Below are 13,416 nucleotides of genomic sequence, written 5' to 3'. Positions count from 1 at the left end.
TAGATTGAGACTTTTTTTATTTCTCCCACTTTTATAGTTGCTTGTTTCCCACATAGATCCTTTTCCAATAACATTAAGGTTTAACTGCTGAGTTGACCACGAAACTAACGTACTGAATGTGACCAGCGCTGGTCTGCCTGTGACTATAACTCTGATGAGCAAAAATGCTCCAAAATATTGCAGGAAAATGCAGCAGAATCCAAATGGATAATTTAACTGAAGTTACTTGGAATTTTGGAGAGCTTCAAAGTGCATTAAAATCCATTTGACAATCTGCTTCTGGTGATTGCATTTGCTAGTGCATCGTGATACCATTTTGGTCGTAATGCAAGGAGGGTACAATGGTATGTTGCTCAGTGATGCGGGATGGCAGACAGCTCTTTTCAACAGTAACAATGGTACAGAAGGCTGGGGATTTTTGTGTTTTAGTGGTTGTGGGATGGGGTGAGGGGGAAAGGTGGAAAGAAATGAAGCACAGAATTTAAAAAGGATACATGAGTAGCTGTTGGAGCAGCCCACGCTCTCTACATTAACCAGTTTTGGTTGAGGTGTACTGAAAATGATGCACCCATGCAAAAGACACAGGATAAGAACAACATTTGAGTTGCAGGCTTCAACCATCCCCTCCCCCTGCTCCACTCCTCCTAAGATCTAGTGTGAATTGGTATATGCTAGAAGCATTAAGGTGAAGTGATTGCTTTGGTTGCTTCAGATTTGCTGTCAGCATCCACAGAAATAATTTACAAGCTGTTCGTTTGCTCCAGCTTCTTTTCTGTGTTGTGTTCCAACACTTCCCTCAGCGTTCCTTTAATGTGAAATAATGCTTGTGTTTTTGTTCTATTTCAGCCAAACCTTTCACTGTTAAGGTGAAGCAGATGCGGCTCCACAAGGAAGATTTTGAAATCCTGAAAGTCATTGGCCGAGGAGCATTTGGCGAGGTAAGCATTCTCTGGCTTGGTGTCAGCAGTGGTCTCCTGGAAGTGTATGCATGCTTGTATAGAAACCCTTGGGTGCACTGCTCAGCACGTGCCGCTCAGCTTGCATCTGGCTTCACTTTGGTTGTTAGTTGCACTCCTCGGTGATTTGGAGCAGGCGTGAAGTTCTTTTTATGCTGCAATTTGACGCAGGGCTGTTGACTAGCAGTGTTGTTGTGTAGTATTTATTTGCCATTTCTGTCGAATGGAAAAGGGCCAATGAAAGAAACCATATCCATTCTTCAGCTCACCAAGGCAATATTTCAAAAACATCAGTAATGCAGCATGTATTTTTATAGGAACAACTTGCTGCGTGTTCTTTGATTATACCACTCATAACATAAATATTAAAAACACATGCTCTTTAGAAACTTGAGATTTTTTTTTATAATTGAAGGTTAAGATTCCTTTGATTTTATTCCTATCTCTTTGTCCTCCCAGGCCACACACTGACTGCGGTCAAGTAGGGAAGCAAACTGTTGCTACCCTGAACCAACAGCTGGGGGTTATAGGATAGGGATCAGGGCTGAGACTTGCTCTTGCTCTTATTTCCCTGCCTCTGGAGAACTTTTCACAGCCACATGGCTCAGGTCAGGCTCATGGGGTATTGTAGGCACAAAGCTGTAACTCGCTACTCCATGGCACAGTGCCACTTAGCCTGGAATTATGGTTAATATCTGATTTATAATGTTAAATATCAAATGTAACTTTTAATGTTCATGCCATTTTAAATTACATTATTTTTATGTAATGTTTACAATAGTAACAGATGAGGGGTTTTGTCTTATGAAGAGAGATTGAGCAGTTTAGGCCTTTACTTTCTAGAGTTTAGAAGAATAAGAGGAGATCTAATTGTGGTATATAAGATGATTAAGGGGATTGACAAAGTAGACATAGAGAAGATGTTTCCTTTTGTAGGGCAATCTAGAATGAGAGATCATAGTTTTAGGATATGGGGTAGCAGATTTAAAACAGAGATGAGGAGAAATTACTTCTCAAAGGGTCGTGAGTCTGCGGAATTCACTACCCCAGATTTCGGTGGATACAGGGACATTGAGTAAATTTAAGGAGGAGATAGACAGATTTTTAATTAGTAATGGGTTGAAGGATTATGGAGAACGAACAGTACAATGGTGTTGAGGCCGAGATGAGATCAGCCATGATCGTATTACATAGAAACATAGAAAATAGGAGCAGGAGTAGCCATTCAGCCCTCGAGCCTGCTTCGCCATTCATTATGGTCATGGCTGATCATCCAACTCAGTTACCTGTTCCCGCTTTTCCCCCCATATCCTTTGATCCCTTTCATCCCAAGAGCAACATCTAATCCCTTCTTGAAAACATACAATGTTTTGGCCTCAACTACTTTCTGTGGTAGCGAATTCCACAGGCTCACCACTCTCTGGGTGAAGTAATTTCTCCTCATCTCGTTCCTGAAAGGTTTACCCCGTATCCTTAGATTATGACCCCTGGTTCTGGACTCCCCCCACCATCGGGAACATCCTTCCTGCATCTACCGTGTCAAGTCCTGTTAGAATTTTATAGGTTTCTATGAGATCCCCCCTCACTCTTCTGAACTCCAACGAATATAATCCTAACCGACTCAATCTCTCCTCATATATCAGTCCCGCCATCCCAGGAATCAGTCTGGTAAACCTTCGCTGCACTCCCTCTATAGCAAGAACATCCTTCTTCAAATAAGGAGACCAAAACTGCACACAATATTCCAGTTGTGGCCTCACCAAGGCCCTGTATAATTGCAGAAAGATATCCCTGCTTCTGTACTCTAATCCTCTCGCTATGAAAGCCAACATACCATTTGCTTTTTTTATCGCCTGTTGCACCTGCATGCTTACCTTCAGTGACTTGTGTTCGAGAACACCCAGGTCTCATTGCATATTCCCCTCTCTCAGTTTATGGCCGTTCAGATAATCTGCCTTCCTGTTTTTGCTACCAAAGTGGATAACCTCATATTTATCCACATTATACTGCATCTGCCATGCATTTGCCCACTTGCTCAACTTGTCCAAATCACCCTGAAGCCTCTCTGTATCCTCCTCACAACTCACCCTCCCACCTAGTTTTGTGTCGTCTGCAAATTGGAGATATTACATTTAGTTCCCTCATCTAAATCATCAATATATATTGTGAATAGCTGGGGTCCTAGCACCGATCCCTGCGGTACCCCACTAGTCACTGCCTGCCATTAGGAAAAAGACCTGTTTATTCCTATTCTTTGTTTTCTGTCTGCCAACCAATTTTCTATCCATCGCAGTACACTACCCCCAATCCCATGCTCTTTAACTTTACATGCTAATTTCTTATGTGGGACTTTGTCAAAAGCCTTCTGAAAGTCCAAATAAACCACATCCACTGGCTCCCCCTCATCAACTCTACTACTTACATCCTTGAAGTATTGAATCGTGGAGCAGGCTCGAGGGGCTGAATTGCTTACTCCTGCTCCTAGTTCTTATGTAGCCTTGATTTATCCATTGATGTTGTAGAACAAAGAAAATTACAGCACAGGAACAGGCCCTTCGGCCCTCCAAGACTGCGCCGATCCAGATCCTCTATCTAAACATGTCGCCTATTTTCTGAGGGTCTGTATCTCCTTGCTTCCTGCCCATTCATGTATCTGTCTAGATACATCTTAAAAGACACTATCGTGCCCGCGTCTACCACCTCCGCTGGCAACGCATTCCAGGCACCCACCACCCTCTGCGTAAAGAACTTTCCACGCATATCCCCCCTAAACTTTTCCCCTCTCACTTTGAACTCGTGACCCCTAGTACTTGAATCCCCCACTCTGGGAAAAAGCTTCTTGCTATCCAGCCTGTCTATACCTCTCATGATTTTGTATACCTCAATCAGGTCCCCCCTCAACCTCCGTCTTTCTAATGAAAATAATCCTAATCTACTCAACCTCTCTTCATAGTTAGCGCCCTCCATACCAGGCAACATCCTGGTGAACCTCCTCTGCACCCTCTCCAAAGCATCTACATCCTTTTGGTAATGTGGCGACCAGAACTGCACGCAGTATTCCAAATGTGGCCGAACCAAAGTCCTATACAACTGTAACATGACCTGCCAACTCTTGTACTCAATACCCCGTCCGATGAAGGAAAGCATGCCGTATGCCTTCTTGACCACTCTATTGACCTGCGTTGCCACCTTCAGGGAACAATGGACCTGAACACCCAAATCTCTCTGTACATCAATTTTCCCCAGGACTTTTCCATTTACTGTATAGTTCACTCTTGAATTGGATCTTCCAAAATGCATCACCTCGCATTTGCCCTGATTGAACTCCATCTGCCATTTCTCTGCCCAACTCGCCAATCTATCTATATTCTGCTGTATTCTCTGACAGTCCCCTTCACTATCTGCTACTCCACCAATCTTAGTGTCGTCTGCAAACTTGCTAATCAGACCACCTATACTTTCCTCCAAATCATTTATGTATATCTCAAACAATAGTGGTCCCAGCACGGATCCCTGTGGAACACCACTGGTCACACGTCTCCATTTTGAGAAACTCCCTTCCATTACTACTCTCTGTCTCCTGTTGCCCAGCCAGTTCTTTATCCATCTAGCTAGTACACCCTGGACCCCATGCGACTTCACTTTCTCCATCAACCTACCATGGGGAACCTTATCAAACGCCTTACTGAAGTCCATGTATATGACATCTACAGCCCTTCCCTCATCAATCAACTTTGTCACTTCCTCAAAGAATTCTATTAAGTTGGTAAGACATGACCTTCCCTGCACAAAACCATGTTGCCTATCACTGATAAGCTCATTTTCTTCCAAATGGGAATAGATCCTATCCCTCAGTATCTTCTCCACTGACGTCAGACTCACCGGTCTATAATTACCTGGATTTTCCCTGCTACCCTTCTTAAACAAGGGGACAACATTAGCAATTCTCCAGTGCTCCGGGACCTCACCCGTGTTTAAGGATGCTGCAAAGATATCTGTTAAGGCCCCAGCTATTTCCTCTCTTGCTTCCCTCAGTAACCTGGGATAGATCCCATCCGGACCTGGGGACTTGTCCACCTTAATGCCTTTTAGAATATCCAACACTTCCTCCCTCCTTATGCCGACTTGACCTAGAGTAATCAAACATCTGTCCCTAACCTCAACATCCGTCATGTCCCTCTCCTCGGTGAATACCGATGCAAAGTACTCGTTTAAAATCTCACCCATTTTCTCTGACTCCACGCATAACTTTCCTCCTTTGACCTTGAGTGGGCCAATCCTTTCTCTAGTTACCCTCTTGCTCCTTATGTATGAATAAAAGGCTTTGGGATTTTCCTTAACCCTGTTTACTAAAGATATTTCATGACCCCTTTTAGCCCTCTTAATTCCGCGTTTCAGATTGGTCCTACATTCCCGATATTCTTTCAAAGCTTCGTCTTTCTTCAGCCTCCTAGACCTTATGTATGCTTCCTTTTTCCTCTTAGCTAGTCTCACAATTTCACCTGCCATCCATGGTTCCCTAATCTTGCCATTTCTACCCCTCATTTTCACAGGAACATGTCTCTCCTGCACGCTAATCAACCTCTCTTTAAAAGCCTCCCACATATCAAATGTGGATTTACCTTCAAACAGCTGCTCCCAATCTACATTCCCCAGCTCCTGCCGAATTTTGGTATAGTTGGCCTTCCCCCAATTTAGCACTCTTCCTTTAGGACCACTCTCGTCTTTGTCCATGAGTATTCTAAAACTTACAGAATTGTGATCACTATTCCCAAAGTAGACCCCTACTTTGATCTGTAGATCTGTACAGTGCAGATAAATGCACAAAGTTTTGAAGGTTCATCAGCTTTTATCAGAAATGTTCGTTTTATATTCTCCTTATGTACATCACAGTTGTGTCCCCCCATAATCTGTTTATTTTCTATCAGGTTTTACTGTGTGATCATACTGAGCAAAACACTCTTAGAATCATAGAATCTTACAGCTCAAAAGGAGACCATTTGGCCCATCGTAGATCTGCTGGCTCTTTGAAAGATCTGTCCAATTAGTTCACTCCCCTGCTCTTTCCCCAGAGCTCTGCAGTTTTTGCCAATTCTCTATTGAAAATTACTATTAAATCTACTTCCAACTCTCTTTCGGGCAATACATTCCAGACTATCATAACTCACTGTGTAAACAGTTCTCCACATCGCTTCTCTGGTTCTTTTGCCAATTACCTTTGTCCTGTGGTTACTGGTCAACTGGCAATGGAAATAGTTTCCTGAGAAGTTCAGTCATTGAGCAGCCAGCTAAAAAACAACCTTTCCTATGTCTGTATTTAACATGGATTCAGTCGAGTTTAGAGATGGAGTGAGGGGAGCAATCTTGTTTATTGAAATGTGCTTGGGGGTTACAGTCACTGGGTTTGGGGGTGGAAGATAGTAAGGTTTTTTTGAAAGCCATGGTAGAAAAAAAACTTGGCAATTATTGCACCATACAAATTTCATAATCTTTGTACCTAAGAAAGAATGTTACGACCAGTCATAGTTTGGAATGGTTTGAATTCATTACAAGTGCATAACAGCTGAGATAGAGTGTGTTATGGTCTGTAATGCTATTAAGGGTGTTCTGATAAGCAAAGAAATTAAAAATGATGGTAACGTTTCACTGTTTGCTTTACACTAAGAAGCTCGTAGCCCAGCTGCTGAACTGTACAATTTTACATTTCCATTGGAAGTGATGGATGGTGTGTCTGCTAGCCCACCATTGTGCAGTCCATCATTGAACTCCATGTGGATACAAAATAACTTTTTGGAATACTTAGTGTCAGCTTGACTCACGTCCTGAGTCAGAGGATTGTGAGTTAGATTTGTTTATCTTCAGCCTCCAGTTGGTTTTGTTTCCTGGGATGAAACCTCAGTTCTGCACATGATGCCAGTGTATATTATCTTCTAGCCTGTTACTTCCAGAGGCATGAAACCATCTTTCCCCCCCCCTTTTGAAAAGCCTTGATTTGACTTTCTGATTTGCTCGAATTGTATCATGAATACAAAGATATTGGAGCTATATTTCACACAGGTGTAGAGAAGACCAAGTTTTGGTTCTGCAGCAAAGTGTAATGACTGTTGTAATATTAGGAGACAGTGGGATAGTGGTAATGTCACTGAGTTAATAATCCAGAGGGCCAGGCTAATGCCCTAGGGAGACGGGTTCAAATTCCACCGCGGCATCTGGTGGAATTTAAACTCAATTGATTAATTAAAAAAATCATCCATTGTTGTTAAAACCCATCTGGTTCACCAATGTCCTTTAGGGAAGGAAATCTGCCTTCCTTCCCTGGTCTGGCCTGTTTGTGACTACAGACCCACAGCAATGTGGCTGACTCTTAACTGCCCTCTGAAATGACCTAGCGAGCCACTCAGTTGTCAAGGACAGTTAGCGATGGGCAGCAAATACTGGCCTTGCCAGTGATGCTCATATCCCTTGAAAAGAATGAAAAAAAGCAGCAGCCAGTGTCCAAACAGCAAATGAGATAAATCAACAGATAATCTGTTCTAGTGCTGTTGGTTGAGGAATGAAAGTCAACCAAGACATTGGAAGAACTCGCTGTTCTTGTTTGACTAGTGCCATTGGATCTTTTAGTTCTTGGTCAAAGCCAGATTATCTCCTCAATCCCTGGAGTTGAATCTGAAGCCATAAACTTCCCACAATTGGATGCTGGATCAGTTGGTAGCTGCTTTGCTGCTATTCCTTAGTCTTGAAGTAATATTCTTTTGATGCTAATAACTTACGTTGACAGTGCATTCCAGGGTTCTTCACAAGAAAGGGAGGAGAAAACAGGCAGCCAGCAGGAGGTTTGAGAGAAGTTGCCCAAGGAGCTAGATTACGAGAAAGCTTTTGAAAGGTCGGTAGTGACGTTGCATGATTGTTGGGCTTAAGCAGAGAATTCTAGCGTATAGGACCGTGATGGCTGAAGGCTTTGCCATTAGTGGTGAAGCAAAGAGTGAGTCCTCAATAGCCTTGAGTTCACAATAGCTTCGAGTCAGAGGAGCAGAGGTTTTAGGCTGGGACAGAAGGTTGGAGGTGGTGGCAGAGGTAGGATGTAGTGAGGTCATCGATGAATTTTTAAATAAGGAAACGTATTCTAAAGTCAGTGCATGGGAGATAATAGTAATCTCAGAGGAAAGGGGATCAGAGGTGAGTTGGATTTATTACAAGAAAAACAAGTTTTTTGGCTCCTTCAGTCAAAGATAATTTGACAAAAGGATTATGCAGTAACGAAGCCCTTTGCGTTTTCTCCATCTATCTGACAGCAGTGATGACATGTCAGTTCAGTATCTGATACTGGTATTGGGTCATTGTGGTCATTCAGCATGTTGATTGCTTTTCCAGGGCCAGGTTGCTTTATAGCCAATCCAGTCCAAGGATCTGATTCATCAAAATGAAACTGCAATGGGACACAGACTGTGCCTTGGTGTAACTGTAATCAGAGTAAATGTAGTATATTCTTCTGCCTCCCCACCTTTCTGATCTTTAAGTAATTTTGATGTGTATTTTCTGCTCTTACCAGTACTGGTGATGTTTCCTTTTATCACAGTAATTTGTGCAGTGAATGTATCTTTAGGTGTCAACTGTGCTGTAAGACAGCTCAACCTACTTCTAACTTATGGGGTTAGCTGGAGCTTATGCAGGCATGCTGTAAACCAGAACTGCAGCCTCTGCCTGTCAGTAGTGTTCTTGTGCGTGCAGTATTTAGATATCTAAATTTGTCTACTTGACTTGTTTCACAATGCAGCTAATTAAAGTAAAGTCTTATCTGAAAGTAAGGAAGATAAAAATGACAAAATAAAATGAAGAAAAAGATAATGGTGCAGAAGCTGAAACTGTACCAACTAAAACAATTGTCAGCTAGCCAAAATTTGTCTATATTTCCTGTGCACTCTGTTTGATTAGGAGCACAAACCATTTTTTAAAAAGTAAGGTTTCTTTAAATTTGTGTATGGTGTCTTGTTCTCTTCAGGGAACAGAATGCCAGCCCTGGGAGACTCAATCCATTTTGGTTTAGGAATCTTGTATCTTTAGGTAAATGCTCATGATGGATGTGTTGCAGCTGCAACAGTACTCAAGAAGCTTGACCCCATCTTGGACAAAGCAGTCTGCTTGATTAGCATCTCCTCCATTACCCTAAACACCCACCCCCTCTGCCACTGGGACACCATGGTTGCAGTGTGTCCTATCTATAGGATATGCTGTAGGAACTTGCCACGGTTTCTTGGACTGTACCTTCCAAACTCATGACCTCCAGGGGGACGTGGAGCAGCTGGATGGGGCACCACCACCTACAAGTTTCCCTACGAGTCACACACCATCTTGACTTGGAAATTTATTACTGTTCCCTCATGGTTGATGGGACAAAATTCTAGAACTCCCTACCTAATAGCACTTCATCACATGGACTTTAACAGTTCAAAAAGGCAGCTCACCACAATCTTCATGGAGATAGCTAGGAATAGGCAATAAATACTGGCTATGCCAGTGCTACCCACAATTCAGAATTCACAATTCAAAATCTGAATACTCTGATCAGACAGGCGGGCTCTGACAGATGGTGTAAAGAGAGGAATTGACTTGTGTCTGAATTGCTTAGCTTTTTTTTAAAATTCATTCATGGGATGTGGGCGTTGCTGGCCAGGCTAGCATTTATTGTCCATCCCTAATTGCCCTTGAGAAGGTGGTGGCGAGCTGCCTTCTTGAACCACTGCAGTCCATGTGAGGTAGGTACACCCACAGTGCTGTTAGGAAGGGAGTTCCAGGATTTTGACCCAGTGACAGTGAAGGAATGGCGATATAGTTCCAAGTCAGGATGGTGTGTGACTTGGAGGGGAACTTGCAGGTGGTGATGTTCCCATGCATTTGCTGCTCTTGTCCTTCGAGCTGGTAGAAGTCGCGCATTTGGAAGGTGCTGTCTAAGGAGCCTTGGTGCGTTGTTGCAGTGCATCGTGTAGATGGTACACACTGCTGCCACTGTGCATCGGTGGTGGAGGGAGTGAATATTTGTGGATGGTATGCCAATCAAGCGGGCTGCTTTGTCCTGGATGGTGTCGAGCTTCTTGAGTGTTGCTGGAGCTGCACCCATCCAGGCAATTGGAGAGTATTCCATCACACTCCTGACTTGTGCCTTGTCGATGGTGGACAGGTTTTGGGGAGTCAGGAGGTGAGTTACTCGCCGCAGGATTCCTAGCCTCTGACCTGCTCTTGTAGCCACAGAATTTATATGGCTATTCCAGTTCAGTTCCTGGTCAATGGTAGCCCCTAGGATGTTGATAGTGGGGGATTCAGCGATCATAATGCCATTGAATGTCAAGGGGAGATGTTTAGATTCTCTCTTGTTGGAGATGGTCAATGCCTGACACTTGTGTGGCACAAATGTTATTTGCCACTTATCAGCCCAAGCCTGGATATTGTCCAGGTCTTGCTGCATTTCTACATGGACTGCTTCAGTATTTGAGGAGTCGCTAATGGTGCTGAACATTGTGCAATCATCAGCGGACATCCCCGCTTCTGACCTTATGATTGAAGAAAGGTCATTGATGAAGCAGCTGAAGATGGTTGGGCCTAGGACACTACCCTGAGGAACTCCTGCAGTATGTCCTGGAGCTCAGATGAATGACTTCCAACAACCACAACCATCTTCGTTTGCGCTAGATATGACTACAGCCAGCGGAGGGTTTTCCCCTGATTCCCATTGACCTCAGTTTTGCTAGGGCTCCTTGATGCCATACTCGGTCAAATGCTGCCTTGATGTCAAGGGCAGTCACTCTCACCTCACCTCTCGAGTTCAGCTGTTTTGTCCATGTTTGAACCAAGGCTGTAATGAGTTCAGGTGCTGAGTGGCCCTGTCGGAACCCAAACTGGGTATCACTGAGCAGGTTATTGCTAAGCAAGTGCCGCTTGATGGCACTGTTGATGACACCTTCCATCACTTTGCTGATGATTGAGAGTAGACTGATGGGGTGGTAATTGGCCGGGTTGGACCTGTCCTGCTTTTTGTGTACAGGACAGACCTGGGCAATTTTCCACATTGCCGGAACATTTCTGAATTTGTTAGACTAAGTACTGTGAGGAAGGGAAACTTAAAATGCTCAGCCAAAAATAATTTGTAATAGTTTTACACACGTTACAATTTGCTGGTTTTTAAAAGTTTATCAATTGCTTTCTTTAAAAAACTTTAAAATGATGCGGATGATGTTGCTACAAGGTTAGGTTGGTGAAGCTGGGGTTTTTCTCCTTGGAGCAAAGGAGATTGAGGAGCAATTTGATAGTGGTGTAAATGATTATGACAGGTTTAGATAAGGTAGAAAAGAAAAAGCTGTTCCCATTAGCTGATGGTACATGGACTAGGGGACAAGATTTTAGGTTTTGGGCAAGAGGCACAGGGGGAATGTGAGGAAGAACTTTTTTTTAACGCAGCAATTAGAAATGACCTGGGACTCACTGCCTATAAGGGTGGTGGAAGTGGAGACGATCAATGATTTCAAACGGAAATTGGATGGGCACTTAATAAACCTGTAGGGCTATGGGGACAGAGCGTGGGAATGGGCCTGACTGGATTGCTGTACAGAGAGCTGGGATAGATTCGATGGGAATGGCCTCCTTCTCTGCTGTAATGAATGAGATTGTAATGCAACAAGCAACTGAAAGTTTCAGTAATTTTAATATGAATAGTTGCTTGGTAGTACCGAACTTGAGTGTTGCTGAAAAAAGAGACATGCTGTTGAAGCTTTTCATCTTGCACTTATCAGGACAGATGCAAGAGTGCCAAATTTCAAAGGGAGCAACTATTTAGATTGCATGAGAAAAGGATGCCGATTGGTTGGCAAGTTGACTCTGGTCGAGGCATTGCCATAGAGAATGCACTAGGGAGCTATTGTCCTCCACGTTTTTGTTTAATTCAAAAAAGGTGCACTGCATGGCATGTTCCTTTTGCCTGAAGAGAACAGGTCCCTGCATATGAATATAGGTAGCTTCTAGCAAGCATAAGTGAGCCACATTGCGAGCCCGACTGTTGATCTTAAATTGGTTGTTAGTGTAATTCTTAACACATTTGGCATTGTTCAGTAAGTGCTGTCCAATCGTGGAATCACGTGCAACATCTCCTACCCCTTGCATATTTCCGATATGTAGATGATACCTTTGCTATATTTGAATCTGCAGCTGCATGCAAGAATTTCCTATACACCTTAATGCACCCCATCCCGTGCTCAAATTCACCTTTGAAATGAGCAGTCTAATCAGCTCCCTTTCCTCGACTCGGCTAGTTGAGAAATCCACTAATGGGTTCTCTACTTCTATCTACTGCAAGTCTGTGTTCACTGGTCAGTATACGCATTGGGATTCCTACAGCTCCATGCACTCTAAGATTGATCTTATTGGAAATCTCCTAAATGGGGCTCAAGGCGTTTGCTCACCATGCAAGCTTAACACTGAAATAGGCAGCATCAAAGCTATCCTGTGGTATAATGGCTACCCCGATCAGATCATTGCTTGTTGTGTATCGCGCATATTCAGGAATGGGCCCAAGGCCACCACTTTCAGACCTGAAAAGTGCCCAGTCTACCTCAAATTATCCTGAAAGGGTAAAGCATCTCAAAATTTGAGCAACCAGTGAAGCTAGCTGTTTCACTCTGCTACTATGCAGTAACAACACAAGTGGTATTTTCCACTAACAATGCTGCTGTCAAGCTAAAAAGACATTCTGCTTACCACACAAATCAGTAATGTGGTGGATGAATTCTAGTGCTGGTGTGATGTACGTAGGCCGAACGTCCCAACGACTGGCGTATCATATCAAGCAGTACGTCCCTTCGGCTCTTTGCAATAGGCAGAGTACTGACCGTACTCAACTAGCCGATATTGGCAAAACTCAGAACACAATGTCTAACATTAGATGTGATTCCGCAATTCGACAGCACTTACTGAACATGTGCTAAGAATTACACTAACTACCAATAATCAACAATGTCATAACGAGCGGATAATCTGTTTTGTGATGTTGTGTAAGGCGTAAATATTGGCAAGGACACCAGGGATAACTCCCCTGCACCACTTCAAATAGTGCCATTGGATCTTTTATGTCATAGAATAATAGAATGTTTACAGGACAGATGGAGGCCATTCAGCCTATCATGTTTATCCCGGCTCCCTGCAAGAGCAAATCAGCTAATTCCACTCCCCTACCCTTTCCCCAAAGCTCCGCAATTATATTTTCTCTTCAGGTGCTCATCCAATTCCATTTTGAAAGCCACGATTAATTTGCCTGCACCACTCTCTCTGGCAGTGCATTCTAGATCATAATCACACTGTAAAAAAGTTTTTCCTCATGTTATCATTGCTTCTTTTGCCAATCGCTTTAAATCAGTGTCTTCTGGTTCTTGACCCTTCCACCAGTGGGATCAGTTTCTCCCTTTCTACTCTGTCTAGA

The 13,416-nt window shown here is 43.3% G+C and overlaps 1 protein-coding gene across 7 annotated transcripts in view; it reads left to right on the top strand.

Moving 5' to 3' along the window:
* Positions 1 to 13,416, top strand: part of LOC137365491 (serine/threonine-protein kinase MRCK alpha-like) — a 789,178-nt gene that overhangs the window by 265,994 nt on the left and 509,768 nt on the right. For all 7 annotated transcript variants that reach the window (XM_068027939.1, XM_068027937.1, XM_068027940.1 and 4 more), the window contains exon 2: positions 847 to 938. In XM_068027939.1, the coding sequence (XP_067884040.1) occupies positions 847 to 938 (92 nt within the window). The remainder of the gene's footprint in view (positions 1 to 846; positions 939 to 13,416) is intronic.

Source organism: Heterodontus francisci, chromosome 3 (genome assembly GCF_036365525.1).
Source record: "Heterodontus francisci isolate sHetFra1 chromosome 3, sHetFra1.hap1, whole genome shotgun sequence".
NCBI classification, from domain to species: domain Eukaryota; kingdom Metazoa; phylum Chordata; class Chondrichthyes; order Heterodontiformes; family Heterodontidae; genus Heterodontus; species Heterodontus francisci.
This window is presented reverse-complemented; position numbering and strand designations above follow the sequence as displayed.